The sequence below is a fragment of the Berghia stephanieae genome, chromosome 2, assembly GCF_034508935.2.
Source record: "Berghia stephanieae isolate SIO BIC M18660-M18661 chromosome 2, UCSD_Bste_1.3, whole genome shotgun sequence".
NCBI classification, from domain to species: domain Eukaryota; kingdom Metazoa; phylum Mollusca; class Gastropoda; order Nudibranchia; family Aeolidiidae; genus Berghia; species Berghia stephanieae.
Window position 1 is genome coordinate 62989712 of NC_088361.1, and position 25000 is coordinate 63014711.

At 34.9% G+C, this 25000-nt stretch overlaps 1 protein-coding gene across 3 annotated transcripts in view; it reads right to left on the minus strand.

Annotated features, from left to right (window-relative positions):
- Positions 1-25000, minus strand: part of LOC144965314 (uncharacterized) — a 124145-nt gene that overhangs the window by 352 nt on the left and 98793 nt on the right. Inside the window, exons 1-4 of one of the 3 annotated variants that reach the window (XM_078900537.1) lie at positions 19546-19683; positions 14453-15360; positions 8197-8343; positions 1692-2013 (exon numbers count right to left, since the gene is read on the minus strand). In XM_078900537.1, the coding sequence (XP_078756663.1) occupies positions 1824-2013; positions 8197-8343; positions 14453-15090 (975 nt within the window). In that variant the 5' untranslated portion in view covers positions 15091-15360; positions 19546-19683 and the 3' untranslated portion in view covers positions 1692-1823. Of the gene's footprint in view, positions 2014-8196; positions 8344-14452; positions 15361-19545; positions 19684-25000 lie in introns of those variants that run through there. The other 2 variants (XM_078900538.1, XM_078900539.1) reach the window with 2 other exon arrangements.

Below are 25000 nucleotides of genomic sequence, written 5' to 3' on the forward strand. Positions count from 1 at the left end.
GGCTGAGGTCACGAGTCACATAATACTTTGTCAAAATTCAAGTGATTTTGATCTCATTTACATTGTCAGGTTCAACGTATACAGTTCGACATTTTTAATCAAATTCGAATTCGTCAATGAGCAACAATTTTGATATGATTCAGAATTGAGCCAAACGCAAACTGACACACAGTGACCTTATAATTTAACATAATCATCATCATCATCATCATCATCATCATCATCATCATCATCATCATCATCATCATCATCATCAGATTTGATCATTTATTAAATGCCATGGTAAATGTGCTTAAAATATTAACATTATAATTTTGACCAAAAACTTAAAAAAATTAGGTAATAATTATTCAATTTCTTATTACATTCATATTGAGAAAATTGATAAAACTAAAATCGTGTCTCATTATGAATATTTTTGCACGGCAACCCGGAAAGAAATTAGCGTAGTATTTGTTTTTGTTTAAATGCATTTGCAATTGCAACAGAGTAATCTTCAAAATGGGCATTATTAAAAAAAAAAAGAAGATAAAAACAAATCAAGTTAGTGACAGATCTCAGCGGTTAAAATGTATGTGGATGGATCGTTTTAACGACAATGCTATGCACGACACAAAAATACCCATGTGAACTCTGTCACATTTCAAAATGTGTATTCACTGAAGACTATATTATCCTTTAACACGCCAATCACATAACTTGCAAATAATATAATGTTTTAACTTTTATTTCCAAATAATAGATTAACGCCTATTATGCATATATTGCAAAGAAATCCATTTTTTTTTCAATATTTAAATTTTTAGATTGATCGATTTGTTTCATTTCAAACCGAAGACACGATATTTACAGACCTGCCTACTATTTAAAAAATTCGTAGAATTACAAGATTGTGGCTCCAATTCCAGAATTACACGAGCATCTCTAAGTCATTAAAACTTATTAAAAATGAAAGTTGATGACAGAGCACAACATAATTTACGAGGTTTTGGAGTGTTAATTAATCCTTGTGAGGGTAAATTGTTGATTTTTAATGTTAATTATAGCTAATGCATTTTCCCCTTAAAAATTACGAATTTTTCAGTTTTTAAGTAGGCAGGTCTGTATTTTTCTTTTAAATTCTAGTGTTGGAGTGTGATATTATTATTTCTTATTTGTCGTGAAGAAAACATGACAAAAAATGGAAATTTTTATCTACCTAATGTATCACCTTTTGCGCATTCCAGATTATTTGAGAGCTATAAACCTTTGACTGAGGTTAAGATAGGCATGTATACTTTAATGATCTGAGACAGCGTATGCTAGACGAACCTGATACCCAAAATTATTATGTTCCTAGGGTTGCACAATGTAGTCTATTACCGCACAATAAATAAGCAAATGGTTTGTTTGGTTATCAGACTTTTAATTGTATACACAGTATCATAAGAAATAAATGAGTATTTACGTCAAGAATTGGACATGTAACCTTTCTGTTCAAAGGCCAACTTGTCATCTGCTCATATCTAAATAAGATATACAATACATAGACTCCTTACAAACGTAAGAAGAGATCGGATGATAATTACGAATATTAATTCAGAAATATTCTGTGATAATATCAAAATTAAGATCGACGCATTTTCTTACGCTGCCGCTTAAATTTTACATTGATAACATAGGTGCCGGATTCTTTTGTGTCACTTGATTCGTTTTCTTTCTTCGTAAGGTAGAACCCAGTTTTTTTTTCAAAGTCGTGCACAACATTATATTCACAACAAACACAATAAAATATTTTATAGAATACTTCAGAATTATGATGTGATGAAACGGCTTAAATCACGTCAGGAATGTTTAGAAAAGTTGCCATAAATTGGATAAAGAGCAGAGCAAGGGATTGTGTGGACGGATTTTGATGGAACGAGATGTCCATACTCTTGGCTGGCACAAATATCTAAATTTCCATATTGACTTTCAAGAATATCTTTTGACTTGTATGGGACTGGTACTCGGACCCCGTCAAGATAATCCCATCTGTGGACAAAATAAAAAATGAAGTTCATTATTGTTTTGTTTCGCTCCTTATAGGGATCTGCGAATTCTGTCTCTTATTTTTATCAAACGAGTAATTCTGCCGTGCGGACCAATAATAGTAGTCTCTGATATTGGTGACATAATGGAAGAATAAATTGCGCAAATTTTGATCTAAATGTACACTGGTGCCAATCGGAAATATCCGATAGACGTCAAGACTTTTCAGTCAAGCCAAGTATTAGTAGTCTATATAGGTTTAATTTCGCACTGGCAAAACATGTCAGTTTTTAGCAGCCCACGAAATGGCACGAGCTCTGGATACCGGTTAGGCACAGGCACTACCGTCGTCTCATGTTCTACAGAACGTTTATATTTTTTTCCGGTTTTGCCGGACACAACAAGAGGACTGCATGGGAGGTGTGGATAGCTTTACATTATCATTAGCTAACTAAAATCTGTATGCTACCTCGGAGCAAATTAACAAAGATGCCAAGGTATACACTAGAAAAAAAACAATTGTTATTTGCTTTTGCGGTGTCACAAGCAGGGAAATAGATTATATTGACAAAATGTGACTCAATCATTTAAAAGGCCACAAACCGACTGAACTGTGAAAAGTTATTAAACCCGTCTGGACAACGCTACTCGGGTTATCAACTGTTTACCAAGATCTCGTCTCCTGTAAATGTAAGAGGCGTTACTGTAAAAGCAAACAATCTGGAGCTGACACGTACAGCTTTGTAAGCGTATGAGGGAGAATTTTTCTAAACCCCAACAAAAATTGAATCCTTGAAAATGGATTCATCGTTTTATTCTTGCACTAATAAATAAAGTCACATTTTTTTGGATGTTCGATTAAACATTGAGTCTTTCTTTTTTTGTATTAGGCTGATTTAGATGCCATACTATAGACAGACTATTACTAATATTAGAATTGGTTAAGGATGTGTGACCAGGAATGATCTATTAAAATTCCAGGAAAACCATAACAAGTTGTGCAACTGATTTAAATGGTAAACAGACAGCAACAATATTCGATATGCAAATAATTCAGCACTGACAGCAACATTTTCTAGATCGTCTGCAAACCATACTTAATAAGGGTTGTGATTGATAGTGAGAATCTATTACGGGAAATGTCTTCCACGGATTTCCGGGACATCTAAATTTGCTCTAATAATGATTGACTACCAGTGCGCCACATATGATGCCCGTATGCTCATGGCGTTGAAATATTTGGATTACCAAATGATCAAATTAATTGGGGTTTTCCCGAAGAAGAGCAAGACCCTAAAACTTCAACTAATTATATTGAACTTATTTTTCAATCATCTAATATTATTAAAGACTATTCGTTTTTTAAAGTGATAATTGCCATTGATGAAATAGCGCCATTTTGAAAAAAATAAATATGACAGATGTATGACAGTTTTATTCTTAAGGTGCATCGTGGATAATTTAATCATCTGAATTCACGAAATTGGTTACTTGATGATGAATAATACTCAAAACGTTCATTTACAAAATTAATGAGGAATAATAAATATTTTCATATTTTATGATTTGGTAGTATTTGATAGTTTGAAAATCACACGGTCAGTAATAAACCATTTGTAAATTAAATGGCGGTCATTTTGAAAAAATAATTACCACCATAATCGTCAGTTAGCCTATCTTTGAAATGTGAATACCTGTGTGTCACATAAGGCGATTTTGTCCAGAAATACACTTTAAATAAGTTAGGTTTTGCTAATTCTAACAGTTGATGAAGGGTCAAACTCGAAACGTCCGTTCATTTACATAATACTTTTGATATCAATAAACGTGTCTAACATTTCATGGTTTGAAGTTATTGGTCAGTTTCATAAGTGACAAATTACTTATCAATGAAATAACGCGTTTCAAACTGGCTGCCGAAGTTTTTCGATGGCCCTACGTTATAGTTTCTTAAGAATGTGTGTCTACCTGTTTATGGTGATTTCATCTATATTTGGCATTTAGATTGTTAATTCGCACATTTGGGTAGCTGATGAAAGGTAAAACTTGAAGCGCCCATTAATATAACACAAAAGTATAAAAGAACTTAGTTTTTCAAATATATTATGGATTTTAGATATAGGATAGTACCATAAGCAAATAGGTTGTGACAAATTACTTGTCAAATAAATAGCCTCTATTTTGGAAAATGTACGCCAAGGTTGCCAGAGGCCTGATGGCGTTTTGTTAATTTACACACTTTGTTAGCTGAGGAAGGGCAGTATTCGAAACGTCAATTTATTATATCGTAATATTATATAAGAATAATTAACATGTTATCATTTTATGATTCGGAAATATTGGACAATTCCATAAGTAAATAATCAGTGATAAATTATCTCTCTCTCTCTCTCTCTCTCTCTCTCTCTCTCTCTCTCTCTCTCTCTCTTTCTCTCTCCCCACCAACCCCTCCTCCCTTATCCTCTTTGATACCATAATATATCTAAAAAGTATGTTCATCTAACGATCATGAAGGCGCTGATTTTTAATTTAGATTTCAAAAAGATTAGAATTATATCCAACGCCACGCTCGTTTTAAAGAACGAAGATTAAATCAGTGGCCAATTATAATGTCGCTGACCTCGACACAAATCGGAGGTAAGTGGCCTAACACTCTTTGTAAGTTTTATTATTCGAGGCATGGGCCCAGTAGAAATAAAATCGATACACTATCAATAATAACCAAGTGACGGAGCAATTTTGCTATGGTTACAAAACCAAACAACAGCAAAACAACGAACTTACAAACACGCAAAACAGTACTAAAATTATCAAATTGTCACATAGGTAATAGTTTTGTCTATAGAGATTTTCCAACTAGAGCCATATTTCATCATATCTAACTTCAATAATCTGACGAATAAGAGAACTGAGAAAAACGATTGGCCTTATGATGACATATTCATAAATTATAATATAGAGTCGGAAAACAGCACTACGAAATAGTTTTATGCAGAGACAGGCGGGCTTGCTAAAGTCATTGAACTGGTTGACTGCTGCTGCCGAGAGAGGAAAAACACCTCGTCCTTACGGGTCATCAGGGCGGACAGGGGAATACACTCTAATGGTAAAGCTGTCCATATAATTTAATAATAATCTTCGATCAAACCATGAAAGGTCTTTTGGTAAGCACAAACACACATATGCCCATAAACTCTGAAATAAAATGTTCCCTATTCAAATCTTCAACCTTATCTGACTCCATTGTTTATTCGAAGTAATCGAACATTTTTTCCTCAAAAGTTTAAATCATTAAGCACCACTTTCACAGTGTTAATAATATACTCCAATGGGAATTGGTATGTCACAGGTCGAATAACAGATAAAAAATCCAATAAGAATAAGGAAAAATTAACACAATGGTTTGTATTAAATAGACAAAACAAGATGCGCCCAGCCTTCTTGACAGTCGAACGTGAACTGACAGTCACGACGTGATTCTTCATTTGTAACCCAATTCGGAATAGGATTCAGTAGTCTGATGTCACGCCGCCGGGCAACGGCGGCCATCTTGGTTCTAAACAAAGAAAATCATTACTTTTTATTCTTCATGCTGGCTAGAACTTTTCATATGTCTTGTGATCAGAATGTGTAAAAGTCAAAACATGACAACATTTATGGGTTTTTTTCTCCTCTGGATACGCTTGTATGCTCGCCGGAGAAATATTTCATACGGCGTCCGCCATTGTTCCGATAGTTTAGAGCCAGTGTTACTAAGTTACCATGCGTCATTAGAAAGGAAGTGACGCTACGACTGTTGAAGAGTATTGGGGTACGAGGTAGAGTCAAACAAATCGTGGGTCGGTGTGGAAACTAAAAAGCAATGGACATTTCTGAGGAAAAGTATTCCGAAGTCGGGAGTTATTCGACCAAAGGGTTTACGCTGTATGGACAGATGCTCATTTCAACCCGAAAAAAAATTGTCAGCGACTAGTCTATTTTGCACGTATAGTATGTATGTATGTATGTATGTATGTATGTATGTATGTATGTATGTATGTATGTATGTATGTATGTATGTATGTATGCATGTATGTATGTATGCATGTATGTATGTATGCATGTATGTATGTATGTATGTATGTATGTATGTATGTATGTATGTATGTATGTATGTATGTATGTATGTATGTATGTATGTATGTATGTATGTATGTATGTATGTATGTATGTATGTATGTATGTATGTATGTATATATGTATGTATGTATGTATGTATTGGATTATCTGCATACAGGGCAAAGATAGGCACCTTTATTTGTGGTGCGACATCTCTAACAACTGAATTATTTTAATTATCGGGACGTCTCGCTCCCTACTTTTAACTAAAATTTCATTTATTGTTTTATATGTGTAGCTGTCTTATTAGTTCAACGTTTGGTCAAAGAGTTCATCTTCTGACTGCTATGCTTAACTTTATATACACGGCATTGAAGAAACCAATTGTTCCCAAGAGAAAATGAGCCACCATTTCTCAACTAAGTCAAGACTTAATAAAACATGTGATTGCCTTGTCGACCATTTCCAGTCCAGTCAAGTTGGAAATCAATCCATAAACTAATAATCAATAAGAAGGATAAAAAAAACCTTTGGTCATAGTACTTCTATGCTATGCAGGTATCGCGGTACGGTATGTGACCTAACACTTCTGATATTATTATATCGGGGTGATATGGATGTTGAAAAGTGATGTTTTTCGATGGACGTTCCAAGCGAACCTGGAATATGGGCATATCTTTTGAACCAAAAACATTGGGCTTTTTTTTCAATTTGTAAACGAAGAAACATGTGGTATTTAATTTTCTTTATTGTGTTGTGAAATGTTAGCAAAAGATATGAACGTAATATTTAAAGCTTTTGCTTTTAAATGGAGACTCCAATCCCAGAACGTAAACGCTAAAAGTAAGAGTTAGTGTTCACTTTTTTGTTTACAAAAGAAAGAAAACCTTCTGAAATTCAGTAGAAATATCCAAAACTTACAGGTGAAACTGCAATGTTTAAGTTTCAGGTTTATCAGTCGTGTTTTAGTTCAAACTTGGTCTTACAACTCTAGAAAACGAACCCATGTCTGGTCAACCAAAAACGTCAAAAAGTGATCAGAACGTTACTCGAGTCAACGAGATCATCAAATCTGTAGCCCCATGCGGGGACTTAATAAGCAAAATTATTCTTGAAATATGAGTTAGTGTGAACATTACTTATTACATTACTTATGAGACATAGTTTGTCAACTACATTTGTCAAGTTTGTGTACTTAGAAGAAAAAGAAATTATTGAATTTCATCGAATTACAAATGAAGAATGCAGGGAAAAACCACCGATGTCCACTATTTGTGACTCCTCCCTTTGAGTGATAATAGGGTCTAAACTTTCTCTATAAATAGAACAGCGAAAATATTACAACTATTAAAGAGTTATGTTTGTAGTTCGTAGTTATAAGAAAAACATTAAAAAGACAAATCCATTTGACACGCCTTGTCATGCGGACAAGACATGTCAAATACCTTTCTATCGCCTGTATTTATTGTTTTTGTTATTGGCCGAAGACGAGTTTTGAGCTCGTAATGTTCCAGATTTGGTATTTGTTCTTTTAAGACGCTGTTGTATTCATTTTGATTAATTACTTTTAAAAGTTAGAACGTAGAAAGTTATATAAATGATCAGAAATTCTTTGAAAAACGAGGATAAATCTAACGAGACAACCGTCACACACCTTCTTAAATCGATTCTTTAACATCTATTTCGAAGCCATAGACCTATTAATATCAATGTTTAGAGGCTAGCACACAACAAAAAAAAAAAAAAAAAAAAAAATAATAAAAATAAAAACTAGGAAAAAGTGCTTGCATGCATAAGAAACCGAATAACCTCAAAGAAAGACAAATGTAGTTATGGGCTTAGTTAATTCTGTTAAGGCTTAGTCCGTAAAGATTTCAGTAGGTGCATGTCACAACTTCATACAAATATGGATAATGTAATGATTGTGAAGCAACGGCTGTTATTGACTAAACTCATTCATTATCATCATTATCATCATCATCATCAACAACAACACCACCACCACCACCATCGTCCTTTTTCAATACAACCACAGCCACCATCATTATTACCATGAAAACGTCTATCAAAGGGAATATTATATCTTACTGAGAAGGGAACATTTTGTCTTTGGGGAAGAGGGAGCGTCGTCTGTTAACCCAGTGCATCCCCCATACGTGAGTTTCGTCTTCTGCTTGGAAAAAGATGTCGATGAAGGGATACTTCTTTCCTGGCATCGAGCTTGTCGGGGCGTCTCTGAGAACGAAGAGAATGAAAGTTTTTAAGCTTGCATTTTAAAGTTCACTGTTTCTTGTGGCACTACCGGACACAACAGCACCAAAGGAAAGGGGGGGGGGGGGGCTGTGAAAAACAGAAAGAATGTAGATAATATGCTTTTGAGACACTCTTCGGTAAGGAGACAATGGGAAATACATTGGTCAATATAATCCGATGTCTAATAAAGCACTACACCCGCACATGATCCCCATCAGAGGGAGTTCAAACGAAAAAACTGAACACATAAGCATGCATGATACAAACTTTAGCTTTTAGAAAGCGTATCATCCGTGTGCTCAAAGCGATTTACAAAACGAGAGATGATTTTTTAAATATTTCCCACATACACATTTGATATTTTATATATATATATATATATATATATATATATATATATATATATATATATATATATATATATATATATATATATCTTTTTCTCAGCGAGACACCATACCGAGGTCCTAGGCAAAATCAAACCATCTGACTTCATTAGAAAGACAAAATGTCGCACTGAAGGAAACCGATTCGGAGTAGTATGACAGACAGGAGTTCATCACCAAGGGCTATCAATCACACACTGGAGATGATTGTTTGAAAAAAAAGTGATAATTAAAATACGCAAATATCACTGGTATTACAATAGTATGCTTATGTTAGCCATAGTACACACATTCAGACATGTTCAAAGACCTACTGATTATTGTCAGCAATCATTAAGAACCGATTTGCAAGGCAAGGCGTTCGCACTTATGCCATTTACCTTTTATAACGTGAGATAATATTGGCCAAATCAATCTATACAGTGACCGATATCTAGAATAACTTTCCCATCTTTACACCAGAATGACCAGTGACCGTTACAAAGTGTTCCCAAATTGACTCTTTAAACGAAACGATTCGGACTGTAGTAAATCACACTGCTATATTAAAGCATAATTTGGCTAAACGATCGATAAAAAGCCGACCAGTTCACAAACCATAAAGATTCGTCTACAGGAGTTCAACAATTTTTGAAATATCAATGTTATCTTTAAAATACTTTGTAATTTTAACAAAAACAAAGCAACAAATTAGATTATGAAAAAAAGAAAGAACGAAAAAAGAAAGTAAGAATGAAAATCAATCAGCTCAAAGCATACGGAACAATCAGGTCTGCCTGCTGTATTGATTCAACAATATTTTTATAGGGATCCATTACAGTTGGAGCAGGGCTACCATTGACCACATTTCACTCCCCTCCTTTACCTTCGTAACTCCTTCCCGTGGTATTCAAATCCATGTGTCCCTCCCCAGCTCCTATAAACCTCCTCTCCCAGGGCTAAAAAAATTCCTAATATGAGAAAGGTAATTTTTGGAGAGGAGGTAATCACGTATTGGGAAACATTAAATGTTATTTTTATCCATTGACTCGGAACGTTCAGTGGGTATTGACGGTTGTCATGTCGACAAACATAAACTAAAGAAAAGAAAAATGGGTCTCGGGAAGGAATGGGCTACATACGGATATAGTAATAAATGATTAAAAATTGTGAAAACTTGAGTAGTAGTATTAGTAGTAGTAGTAGTAGTATTGTAGAAGTAGTAGTAGTAGTAGTAGTAGTAGTAGTAGTAGTAGTAGTAGTAGTAGTAGTAGTAGTAGTAGTAGTTGTAATGTAGCAGTAGTAGTAGTAGTAGTAGTAGTAGTAGTAGTAGTAGTAGTAGTAGTAGTAAGTAGTAGTAAGTAGTAGTAGTAGTAGTAGTAGTAGTAGTAGTAGTAGTAGTAGTAGTAGTAGTAGTAGTAGTAGTAAGAGTAGAAGTAGTAGTAGTAGTAGTAGTAGTAGTAGTAGTAGTAGTAGTAGTAGTAGTAGTAGTAACAGTAATGATAATACCTAATAAAGCTATTGCAGATAATATATTCCTGACAGTTCAATAGTACTTTTACATCGACTTGTTGGCTCTTTATGTATTCATTTCCCATCGGAGACCAATTATTACACTCAGGCATCAATTTGGCATAATAATTGGGTCCGCCAATGACGGTTTATCACGCCCACATCACATTGTGCATGCACCGAGTCTTCTACATGACATCTGTTTGTCAGTGAAACGATACGTTCTCGTGGACGAATAAAATACTTCATGAGACAGCAAAACGTGATGATGTTGCTCCCAGCTAACCAGTTAATGATGCAAAATAGAGTTAAAATGGTTTTAATGTTTGAAAAAAATATGGGGTAACATACCGCTCTATTGCTGAAAAATTCAACCATTTCATCCTGAGAAACAAAAGCCAGTGAGCTATACTACTACTGTCTGCCGTTTGATTATACATTTTTGTCATATATCCAAGTTACTTATATGTCATGAGACAATTGTGTCATTAGATAAGCAATCTCAGTTACGTAATATATATAATAATATATAATATACATATTTCTTAAAGAGATTCGCCAGGTAAATACATTCCAATAATTTAACATGGCTAATTCAATGCTGTTTGGCAAATTAGAGCCATACACAACAGATAGACCGTTTACTGAATATTTAGAACAATTTGATTTTTACTTTGAAACCAACGATGTGACTTCGGCTGAGAAGAAAAGACCTATTCTCCGTATAGTGTCCGTGTCTATGGTGTTTCGACTTGTAAAAGATTCATGTTTTCCACAAACCCCAAGAGAGAAAATGTATGATGAATTTTGTGATCTCCCATGTAAACATGACAATCCACTACCTGCAAAATTCGTGCAAGAAAGAAATTCGAAGAACGTACTAGGCTACTAGATGAAACCTTCCAGGATTACATAGTTGGTCTAAAAATAATTATCGGAATTTTGCCAGTTTGAAGAACGGTTACTGGATTGCTTTTTCATGGGAGTGCATGTTAAAGGAGTGCAGCAAACATTGCTACAAGAAGATGATTTATCTATGGAAACAGCAACCAGGTTAACACAAACATCTATTGAATCTAAAGAAGGAGTTAGTTAGGACCTTAGATGCCACAGTAGGAGCTATTCACTTTGTTCATCCGTCAAAGAATACTGCTCGTCATAAATTCACTAATAAAATGGCAGGTACACCTACATTGTCTTATTGCAATGGGTGTGGATGTAACCATCACCGGGACAATTTCGGGATGCAACATGTCGTAACTGTGGGAGAAAGGGACATATTTAAAACGTTTCAGATCAAAATCTACTTCTGTCACCAAACCTAACGACATCAAACAGTCCCATTCTAAATCAACATTTCAGAAAAAGAAAACATTCAATCAACACAACGTTGATGATCAGCCTACACGTGACTCAGAACAATCTTGTGACTACGAGAGTTATTTTCAATACCATTATCAAATTCATTACAGCTGATTCACAATAAACATGAAAAAAGTATTTTCAGAGGAAAGAGGGGGTTTGAAAGGGTACAAAGCTTCAATAAAGATTCGTGACTCGGTTGATCCAACATTCTGCAAGGCCAGATCTATGCCATTTTCGCTGAGGGAAGGAATTGAACGAGAATTGAGAAGACTTGAAAAGGATGGTGTCGTTGAGAACGTGACCTTTTCGGAATGGCTTCACCTGTGGTACAAGTACCCAAATCATCTTATCCATACAAAAAACCCTAAACGTTTGATGAAGTTGAGAGGAGGAAATTCATTCTTAGAAATTGACCTCTCCAACGCATACAATCAAATCGAACTTGAGGAACACTCAAAGATTCTCACTACGATAAATGCTCATAGAGGACGTTATCGATACAACCGTCTTGCGTTAGGCATTTCAGCAGCTCCAAGCATATTGCAGAGACCAATGGAATGCTTATTTCAAGGTATTGACAATTGTGCATGATACATTGATAACATTTACATCACGGGAAAAACATAAAATGAACATTTTGATTCATTAGTGAAAGTTTTGGACATTATAGAGGAAAATGGTCAAAAAGTAAGAAAGGAGAAGTGTTCGTTCACGAAGAGAGAAATACAATTTCTGGGATGGTGTTCGACCGCATGCTGATAAGATAAAGGCAATACAAGTGGCATACGCATCACAAACTTTACACCAACTGCGAGCATTTTTAGGCTTAATGAATTACTATGGCACATTCATTCCAATTATTTCTTCTGAATTGTTTCGACTTTACAAACTACTAGTATTAGTTTTGGTACCGCAAGAAAAGCAGATATCTCAAGTTCATAGCTTTAACTTTTATTTTAAGGTTAATTTACCTGACAGAGATTTTGTTAACTTAGGGGGGGGGGGGGTGTAATATATCCAAGTTACTTATAATGACATGAGATAATTGTGTTATTAGACCGTTGTAACCTCTCTCTGGTGAATAGTTCGAAAGGGACTTTTGGCCAGTTATTACAGTTTCATGAAGAGATAACTGATGCATATATCAATGCAGAGGGTGAACAATTTGAGCATCTATTATGGTTATTAATATAATTGTTATTCGTGTGTATTATCATAAGAATCTACATGGTGCGCGAATTCTGGGACACCCTGATATATTTAATCTATTAACGAGATTAAACAATTTACATGATCAGTACTCCGATAGTGCGCCATAATGGAATTTAAAATAGTCGCGTTTAAGAAACGTTGGACTGTAGAGAAAAAAATATAAACAATTGACAGGTAGTCCATGTCTGGCTGCTCATATGATGATAATGCAGCTCCACCAAATGCTCACCAGCAGGTCTGGTTTGTACAACAAAACGCCAAAAAGATACAAATTAACCATTGATAAAACCATATCAGTTAAACATGACACAAAAGAAAACTGAGATGAGAGGATGGAACGCCAACCGGGAATGCCAGAACTTTTCACATCATTTGCCTAGTGAATTAAACTTTTTTTCTCATTGTTACTCCTTCGAGCGGCAACATTTACGCAAAGAACTTCGAAACAGTAATGTCTGCAGAGTGCATTCTATCCGCTTTTAGCCTTAAGACACCAAGTCGTTGTTGAGCAGTCAGGGAGAATAATTTTGTCTAATTCCTTGCACATATGCAAAGGTCTTGATACTTTTTGAATACTATTGGCCATATTTTGAAATAATAAGCTCTCTTTGCTTTTGGAAGCTTACTTCAAACTGTACTGATGAGACACAGTTTGTCGTAACAGTAGTCTGCAGATTGCCCTCTATATGCTCCTTTGCCTTAAGACATTAAATTGTTGTTGAAAACTCTACAGAGAATAGTTTCTCAATGAAGGTAACCAAAGGAGCAATTAAACACCCTACTTTGTTGCTCAAGCTGAGACACAATTTTTTCTTCGCGATATTGTCAACGATGAGACTAAGTAATACCATGTTTTGTCAGCTCTGGATATCGAGACAGCAAGCAATTCCAATCTTATCTAGCCCGCCGGACATGGGGAAGTACTCAATTATTATTTTAAAAATATCCTTAGATACAATAGCAGCCGCCGTACTTAACTCTGCGGCTGAGGTGACATGACACTATCTGAACTGATGGACAAAATGCTGGTGCTGTTGGGAGACCACAAACCGCTGATCACTGTGAAGTGTGTTGTCTTTTAATCTATTTTATATCCAGTAATCATGATTTTGTCGTACATTGTAAACAGTTGTGTCTAATTAAATTAAAAAAAAAAACCAAAAACATTAAAAAAACAAAACAAACACACTTGGAGTTCCCTCCCTAAAAAAAAGCAAAACAAAACAAAAATGAACTCTCCCCCTTCCCAGAAAACAAAAACAAAAGAGAAACGAGAAATAATACTTAAGAATCAAACAAATCAAAAGCTAAATAGATAATATTATATAAATCATATAAATTGACATCATCCAGTGCAATCCAGATAAACGTGATCGCGATAGACATGGTCACTCATCCCATAAAGGGACTTGACAGGGAGGAAACAAAATCCACTTTGTGGCGAAAGAGCTGGTCACAGTGCCATTCGATTTCCTTAGGCAGTTTGCATGACAACTTTGACATTATTTTCAAATATTTCTTGTTCATTAAAAAAAATAGGAATTTTGATTAAATAACTTATACCCCCCCCCCCTTCCGAAATGTAAATAAAAATCAAATAATAAATTGACAATACCAAATAAACTAGAAATTCTCACCTTGGGAAAAAAGACCACCGCATTGTAGGGTCCACAAATAATTGGAATCCCTTGACACAAGACAAGGTGTCTCTGACCGTAGCCCACTTGGTTACGTTGATGCCAACGTCCATGTCGTCATCCCAAGGAGCGATGCCAGAAAAACGGTGAATGCCCAACAGGCTCCCGTGCAAAAGCACATGGTTGACTCCAGCATTCGTCAATGCTTCGCTTAGAACACTATAAGTATGAAGAAGAGATATCTTTGTCTCCCGGTCCAACAGCGGGAGAAACCGTCGTAGATCCGGCTGCCCGTCTTCCTCCCTAAGCTTTGCCATTTTCGTCTTGGCAGATGAGAATGAATACACATTAAATTTCAATTTTGCTATATCCTTACGTGAAATGGTTGGATTGTAAAGGCGAGAACAGTTTTTGATAGGCGTTACTCCAGATGGTACAGATTTCCAGAGGATTTTCATCAGGTGCACGGAGCTGACCTGATGCCAAGTCGTATATTCTGGGAAAATGGCGACTACTGGAGTCCATTTGATCGGGACTGAGGATAAGAGTAGAAAGAAGCAGATGGTTGAGGCGATGAAAGTCGAGAGTAAGTAGCATCTCCTGACCGTAAATGTAGGTCTTCCTGTTATCATTCTCATGTTTTTGTAGATTGTTGTTTAAGGTTGGAGGGACTGAGTTGATAAAGAAAAGAAACGTCGTGTTTTTATTTATACAAGTATGTATAAATGTGATGTTTCCTCTGACTATTCTGGGGTGGTGCGAATGGGGTTATTTACAGATCTTGGTTGGTCACCTCCCTTAAACGGAAAGGGAAGTCCAAAATGGCCAGATGGAATATTTTTAAAAAAGGACTTGTGGTAACTTTATCCTCTCATTCCATCACCACATCATTGATCAGTGATTGCCATCTGTTTGATTAAAAATGATATCACTATAATATTAAACAAAGAATTTCACATTTTGCGTTTAGTTTATTAACTATCCTTAAAATGTCCATCTTATTTGATCGCGACTCAGAGCAATTTATCTTTATTAAATTGGTTTGCTGAATTTAAAATAATTGTATCTACAATTTTGACAAATTGCAAGACGAAGAAGAAGAAGAAGAAGAAGAAGAAGAAGAAGAAGAAGAAGAAGAAGAAGAAGAAGTAGGAGTCGGAACAGGAAGAGGAGGGGGGGGGGGGGGGGGGGGGGGGGAAGAGGAAAACGTTCTGTCCGTGATATCAAATGCTTTCTTCGGACTCATCGTCCATGATCTTTTGTATAAACATGCCTGTCGTGACTATTACTGATCCATAACTATTCGTTTGGATATCCAGACTGATGATGATGATTATGATGATGATTTAGAATGTATCTCCTGCCGATTCAGTTTGAAATCGGAGAATGAATAATACACTGTGTGAACACATTATGTTAAAAGGTGAAACGCACTTCATTCTAGGCAGCAAAAGGAGATTTTATATTCAAAAAAGTACAATTCAAACCACATGATTTCAATGCACTGCCTTATGTGCATGTCCAGTAGTTGTGTTCTCATCTCTTTATACAGAATAATTGGCGGCATGAATTTGTTTACTTTTTAAAACCTAACACCGGTTAAATTCACATTCGTTGAAGCGACAAATGGGAAACATTGACTTCATTTTTAGTCACTTCACGTCGGTCTAGGTAAATAATGTACATAAACAGGCTTTCTTTCAGGCAACACTACAATGAATGAGTTAAATGTTACGATAATAATTTTATAAATCCTTCTTACGAGAAACCAAAAGAGTCAAAGCATGGGCGATATAAATAAAGTAATGCATTTTGTTCAAATAGAAAAAAGGGAAGATTAATAGAAAATAGAAACGGGTACCTTTTTCGCAGACCTGCCTACTATTACGAAAAATTCGTAGGCATACCTGCCTACTTGAAAATTTCCAATTCAGTAAGAAATACAAAATTCATCAGTAATTGATGGTCAAATTTCAGTAATACTAAAGCAAATGACCCCCGCGATAATAATATGCTTATTGATGACCTACTGCATCGTGTCTAGTTTACCGATGAGGGTAAAGTTTCCGTGTCGAGTCGATGACGTCACTCGTCGCCAGCCAACGAGGCATTGAGATTTTTTATTGTAGCATGCGGTAAATAATGAAAAAAAAATTATTTCTAATTTAACGTTGCGAGCATGTCATTTGTATCAGTAATATTTCTTCTATTTCCGTAAGTCCGTAATTGTCCTTACACTCCCGTAACAATTACGGACGGTCCGTAATAATAGGCAGGTATGCGTAGGACTATAATTACGAAAATTTGGCCTCAATTACAGAACTTCGTGGGCATCTCTAAGGCATTAAAACGAATTGAAAATGAAAATTGATGTCAGACTTCATAATTTTAAGGTTTTTGAAGCATTATTTAATCCTTGTGAGGATAAATTGTTGATTGTTAAAGTTAATTATAGGGAATTCAATGTTTATTTTCTAAAATTTAGGAATGTTTATATTTTCAAGTAAACAGGTCTGCTTTTTGTATTCTGTAATTTCACAAATTAACGCTTTGGAAGAGGGGTTCAAATTTTCTTTATACAAACATTGTATTTTGTCGTCTTTTTAAATAGAAAGAGAAAAGGTCGTGATGACACTCTGGATTAAAAGAAGCCCAAGTCACATCACAATTACAATATTAGATATTGTATAAGCCGGTATTATATTAACATGTGTATCTTTATTAGTAAATCTCTATGAGAGTGTGTATGTATGTATGTATGTATGTATGTATGTATGTATGTATGTATGTATGTATGTATGTATGTATGTGTGTATGTATGTATGTATGTATGTATGTATGTATGTATGTATGTATGTATGTATGTATGTATGTATGTATGTATGTATGTGTGTGTGTGTATGTATGTATGTATGTATGTATGTATGTATGTATGTATGTATGTATGTATGTATGTATGTATGTATGTATGTATGTATGTATGTATGTATGTATGTATGTATGTATGTATGTATGTATGTATGTATGGATGTATGCATGGATGGTAATGGACTGTTATCTGCCGAGTCGGTGCATTTTGTGTTTATGTGTTCTCTATTAATTGCTGATTATCCGCACATAAGATTAAACGGCTCATCTCTTTATATGGGAAAACACAACTAATGTTAACATCGCCCCCCCCCCCCCCCCCCCCCCCCCCCCCAACCACCATCTTGTCCCTCACACGTTTCTGAAGCGCAGTGTAACGCAGTGCTATCAATACCCATTGTCCTAAAACGGAATTATGTCGGAGGTAAATCAAATGCCTAAAAGGGGCTTTAAGGTGAAATGACAAGAAATGAGACATTTTTGTTTAATCAGTTTAATAAGTTAATTGAATGAACCTATTCTCCACAACAACAACAAAAAAAACTTTAGGCGTATAGTCATATTTCATAGAATCCAGATTCAGATTTCAAAGGTTTATTTGTAGGCAATTGCCAATTTATCTCATATATGAATATAGTATTTCCAATCAACAAATCAAAGTAAGTAAAATCAATAATAGTAATAATAATAATAATAATAATAATAATAATAATAATAATAAAAATAATAATAATAATAATAATAATAATAATAATAATAATGATAATAAAAAATAATAATAAATCAAATTAAATTTCTAGTATCTAAACCACTCCAACATAATACTGTTAGAGGCGATGAAGCACATAATATGCGCATGGATTTATAAGCTTTTCTTCCTCTCAGAAACAATCTCAAGAGTTCAAATCATACTGTACCAGACAGAGCAAGAAGAAAAATTCAAGAAAGAAAGTGCCAACCAATTAAACCAAACTCCCTTGACCGCTGGGAACAAACTTTCTCAGAACTTAAATTGGCCAAAATAAACATCATTCTAGTCCAGTCAATCGAAGAGAGGCATTATTCCTTAATCATTAAATCAATTTTTATTTCAAATTGTTCAATACGCCAAATGGCGATTCCATTTTATAATCCCCCCCCCCCCCCCCCCCCCCCCCCCCCCCCCCCCACCCCCGCACAAAAACAAAGGTACAACCGACGTTTACATACCTGCAGATCTGATACAGAACACAATTATGTCCTTAATTTAACATTGTTGTACTGGACGATATTTCGCGTTGGTTTGAGATTATTTCTATTACAACAATGAGCCTATAACAATTTGGGTTACCAGACCCGGTATACGTCGGGTAAACAATTTACAATGTTTCGTAAAAGAAATCATAACATACCTGACATTTATCCAAAATAAAATCAAATCTATGAACACTTAAACCACATATTGATTTTACATCACCTCTTTTAGATTCAAATAAAAAATGACACTCTCCCACAACACAAATTTAGAGTAAAAAATTGACTATTTCTACCATAATTTGCACGCTCCATTACCAGTGGACACATTGGAAAATGCTTTGATGACGTTTTAAAATTTTACATATTAAATCAACAACGGAAATCCTTTGTCAAGAAATCAATAAAATATAGAGATGTCCATTGACATAATAAAAATAGATAAATTTTCAACAATGTCAACTTGTAAAAACTAAGATATCTGATCATATATTTGAACACGATGGTTTTCAATTCTTTCTAAGTAAATGAAAGAATAAATAAATGCACAAATCAACGAGTATATCAATTTCTAAATAAAAAATAATTGAATTAATAAATATCGAAGTTTATGCAATGCATTTTCCATGGTTTCATCGTTCTCAATTTCCTTCTCAATGCTTCATTTATTTCCCAAAGTTGTAATATTATAGAATGAATCTTTAATTTCGGTGATGTTTGCATGTAAAACGCCCAGTTGTAACAGCCCTCTTTCAATAAATGGCACAACCAATTCACGACATTTATTCACACCTGAGTCAAATTCGGATATTACGTGTGAAAACCCTTACCCAACAACACATTTGGGCGAGAGTTTTGCAATTATCGTCATCCATTCGGTCACCGACCAAACTCAATGTATCTTGATTTCTGTTATATTACGTCTCAATTCATCATGTTTATTTGTGAAATTGGAATATTAAACGGTATTCATATCCATAAGAAACCATTACCATTAAACTTCATTAGCAGCAAAATCAAGGAAGCAAAAGCCGACACCCACAAGTAGAGGAACATTAAACATAGATGGAGAAATCTATTTGTATCCAGTTGCCATAAGGTTTCAGTTTAATAGATGGTACATTTACACTGCTTACACACAATTGTATATGTCGCACAGTTTCCGCAGACCGAACCATTGAAGTGTGACGGCACAGCATAATAGTAACTGGGAATGGAGGTGAGGTGGGAGGGAGGAATTCTCCATTCTATTGGTCAATTATCTTTCAGGCTGAGAAAACGTGCAAAGAAGAAACGAATTAATATGTCACTGACCCCCCCCCCCCCCCTTTACCCCGCCCCACAAGTTCCATAAATTTTGAAACGCAGTTAGGAAAAGTTGTATCAAAACATCTTGACGACTCAACCTTTGGAGAGTTCGAGTTGAAGGTTTAAAAGAGTACAGAGCTTCTTCTTCATCAAATTATGCTTCTTCTTCTTTTTCTTCTTCTTTCAGCTTACCCCGCATTGTGCATAATGAATGCCACATCTCCATGCAGCTCGGTTGAGAACATCATCCTCCTCCAGGCCCAATTGTTTTATATAGTCTTTTACCTTATCCCTCCATCTAGTCTTTGGGCGTCCCTTTTTCCTCTTTCCCGTGCTGGTCCGATGTACTTTTACAAGCAACAAATCCAAATTGTTCTTCACTTATGTCTACATCTTTTCTAATCCTCTTATCGATTACTCTTTCCCATATCTTCAATGTATCACTCATTAACTTGATGCCCCTATAGTTGCCACATTCTTGAACATCTCCTTTCTTTTTCTATACTGGAATCAATGTACTTTTTGTTCATTCTTCTGGTATTTTCTCTTTCTGTAAGTTGTCGTTGAGCAACCATACCAGGAAATTTAACCCTTCATCTCCAAGTGATTTCCAGACTTCTGCTGGTATATCGTCTGGTACAACTGCTTTTCCCCTTTTCATCTTGAGCAGCATCCCACACCTCGTTCTTGCTTATCTCATCTACTATCTTCTCTTTAGGTTGTATAACTGCATGTATGAGCAATTAGAAAGTAAAAAAGACCAGAAAAATATTTTCAGAATAGCGAAATAGAGGGATAAGAATAGGAGAGATATACAACATATTAAGATGATCAAAGACGAGAATGGAAGGATATTGGGCAAAGATGAAGAGATTCGAGCGGGATGGAAAACATACTACGAACACCTCATGAATGAAGAGAATAACAGGGAGAGGAGAAGTGCAGTTATACAACCTAAATTGAAGATAGTATATCAGATAAGCAAGAGCGAGGTGTGGAACTTTGCTTTTGCAACGGCTCTTTTTGCTTCTTTCTTTGCCTGCTTATATTAATCCACTTTCATAGTATCCCTGTTTGTCTCCATGTTCTTCCTTGCTTCCTTCCTTTTCATTATTGCTTCTTGAACCTCTTCATTCCACCACCATGTTTCTTTTCCAACTTTTTCTCTTCCCGATGTGACCCCTAGCACTAGGTACCACAAAAGACAATTTATAAATATTTAAAATTGACTTTTCTTACTATATTCATAAAGCAGTCTGATAGTCATGGAAAACACTTTTTAAATTTTGAAAATCCATACATAAATGAGAAACTGAGAGCAAATTCATTTTTCAAGAACTTAGATTTTTTTGCTTGCCAATTGATGTAAGAAAATGTTCCAACTTTGACATCGTGTAACTAACCACTAAAAAGGTTTATCATACTTGTGATACACATTTTAAAGCACAGTGACTAGGTAAATAAAATATAACAAGATTTGAACCAGATACAAATGTTTTCCTAAATCTACCGTCTGTTGAAATTCCCCTAAAACATTCGCGAAACTAAATGTTTTGGCCTGCAGCATAACGAAATAGCATATTCCATATACTATATTAACATAATGATCATACAAAATGACATGCAATTCACGTCAACGGGTAGAGAGTACTCCAGGGAAGAGATACATTTTTTTCAGACATTTACTTCAAATGGTCTTTGAAAAATAAAAAAAGTGAACATCAGGAAACACGCAATTTTGCATGATGGCAGAAAAATAGCTATAATCACGAGCAAGAAACCGGACCTGCTGAATTCAAAAATCATCTTAACTTTTTGGTAAAGTCAATATTTCCTTCTCAAAATTCAACATGAAATCATGAATGATAAGCACACTGTTCGAACCAGCAGCATACAATGATAAATCAACCTCTTAAGAAACCCATATAATCGCAAGACGTCATGTTTTTACTTCCGCAACGTCTGTTTTCACTTGCATTCTATTTTATAGACTTGTCTGGTAATTATATTGCTTTGTTATGCCTTGACTCTCTCTGGGATCCTTAACCGAAAGGGTGCAGCAAAATGTATTATTACTATAAAGGGGGATGATTTTTCCACTGTAAATCGTCTCTTTGTATGTTATTATGAGGGTATCGATATATACGTTGGCAGTCGAGTGCTTTCCTCTCATACGGGATCATGCGCTTGTGCCCAGCAGGTGTGTCTTTTGTGCCCTAAATCCCCTACCACCCCAAAGTCTTTTAGTGCCTTAAGGTCTATGACGCGTGACTGTATCCTGATTTCTGTGTTACTGAATGAACTGCTACCCTTTAGATAGGACGCTAGTTTGAAATAAAGTACTTTCCGCCACACACACCCTAAAGACCTAGCCACCCGATTATTTATGATTAACGTCCCTTTGCTTGAGAGGCGAGTATTTTACGAATTGAGGTATCGCAAACCTCACTAAAACCAAAACTGAAAAAAAAAAGATCTCTTTATTTGCTTCTTTTCTCGTCTTAAATTTACATCTCTTCCCGATTTAAAACAAAAACAAACAAAAATACAAACAAACAAAAACAAATAAATACACGTCATCCTATTATCCATTTTGATCCAGTTTTAATGGCGTAAAGAATGATTATTTAACTTCTACAGATATAAATGCTTCATTATCTCTAGTAACCCTTATTTTCCCTGTACATAGTCTATCACTATCATGAGATCATCAGAAAAAAAACTGTTAGAAAAAGAAGTGGCACTTCGAAGTCATATTTCTCCAATCTTATAACTATTACAAGTAACACTTTTACCAAATAAAATAAACAATAGCAATGTTTTTTTTTTCAATTTTCTAACACATTGGGACGAACATTGTGTGTCTTTTGTCTATTTATAAACTACAAGTAGTGGGTATTCCTATGCAATTGTTTTAAAAACGACATTACACCTTCGACCGTAAAAATCTACTTCAGTTCTTACGAGGTCAAACAATCATTTTGTCATAGCAACAACATGGCCGCCATGAGTGGAGAGTGTGACTATAAATTCGTCACCTTGTTTTTTGTTTAGCAATAAATAAACATCGAGAGACAAACCAGATATGAAAAAAATAAAATTTACACGTAGGTATAAATTGGTAAAAACAAAACGTCGTTCAATGAAAACCAAGGCTAGAAAGTCATCCAAAAAAGATTGCAGGTTAATCAAAACCGGAAAAATGAGGAGTTTCTTTAGGCTGTTCCATCATTAAAACATACCCACTTACCGACCCGAATTATCAATTAAATAACAATATTTATCGTATTCATTTTGTTTTAAACTATCTAAAACAAAAACTATAAAGGTACTTTAATAAAATATTCATGTGATTTTCGTGAACTCTTTTCTTTTTGTCAATAGTTTGAGATCTCATTCTTACGGCATTGAGTGCTGTTACAAACTACAATGAGGTGTAAAAAAATCCGATATCACCCAAAGCTGAAAACAAGGATTTGGTGGGCTTTTTAAAAATGCGATACATCGGCCATTAAAAGACCTTCATTAAAACAAATTGGTAGAAATAGAGATAAGATGTTTGTCTTCTAAATAGACTCGGTTCAAAATTAATATCAATGATATGTCGGGATTATTAGCTGCTGTAAAGTTTTAAAAGGGCATTTTTGAAACTGAAATGCCCATTTTTTATTTTTGAAGTGGTATAGGAATAAAGCTGAAACCTTCCTCTTTAAGACGATACCAAATTTAGCTCTGTACATTTTTAATGGCCGAGATATTAATGGTTGAATGGCCCAGCTTAAAATTAGCTCTTTTCTCGACGTGTGACGCAAAATATATAGAGCTAGGGTTTTTTTCTGCCACAAAAATGACGTCTATTGTGGTACCTACTAGATCTAACACTTTTTAGCCCACTTCACGGATTGTATCAGCAATTCGTTTCCATTCCTTTGGGAAATCAATTCCTAGTCTTCCTTTCACCATTCATTGTAGCTAATATTTCTCATCGTTTTTTTTTCTTCATCAAATGCTATCACCTTTAAATCATAGAAAAGTATACATATCCATCTAGCTTCCCCTTAACCATTGCCTTTAAACAATCAATACTTTCACCTTAAAAAACAACAAGTCAACAGTGCTGACCAAAATCAGCCGGGAGATTAAATAAAAAGCCGGTCTCCAGGCTTTAGCCGGTAAAAGGACACCCCTGTTACAGTTTTATGGCCAAAATATCAGAAAAGCGTTATGTCAATGTCGGGTCGATTTGTATTTGTTTTGCCGGCCATGACGACGACTGAACTGCTGACCACCCTTTACATTGCATTTACTTTTCCTATTTTGATTTTATTAAGCCCACAAATTCTGAACTCAACGTAACAATACATAACATTTTCAGCAAATGGCATTACATGCTGATAGATGCTACCTGCACTCTTGATCTCAACAGGATCACGTGTCTATGGAATGAAACGTTACATGAGGTTGATACATTCTTATTGGTTTCTCGCGAGTAATATTGCATGATGCTTAATAAACTGCAGATGGTCAACCACCGAAACACTAGAGTGCAACCTGGATTATGGGTTGCAGGGGCAATTCAATAAGACCAAGCAGATCAATCGGTTGTTGTCGAAAATACGCCGGCTTAAATGGGTCGCTAGATTTTTAAAAAATTGACAGTTATGAGCACTAAGCAGTGATTGGGTTGCAAGGTTTGATTTATAACTTTCAGAAAAGATTTTGCAACAGGTAACAATTCTCTTCATTAAAAAAATACATTATCTTTCTTTCTCTCTCGCTATTAATACGTTATCTTTCTCTATGTTTCTGGCTTCTTCTTTAAGTGTTTATTTACAGCTAAATAACATTTAAACTTAATTGATGGCTATGTCAATTCGTTCACATAAGCATTATTAATTAAAAAGAAAACCTTAATCTTTATAAAGATTTAGTCAATACAATCATCAAAATGAACAAACCATTTAAAGTAAGCGCAACATCAAGGTAAATATTTTAATGAAAGCAGAAATGGTTATATATATATATATATATATATATATATATATATATATATATATATATATATATATATATATATATATATATATAACATTTGTACAATGAATACTTTCAAACAAATCCTTGCATGTATAATAACAT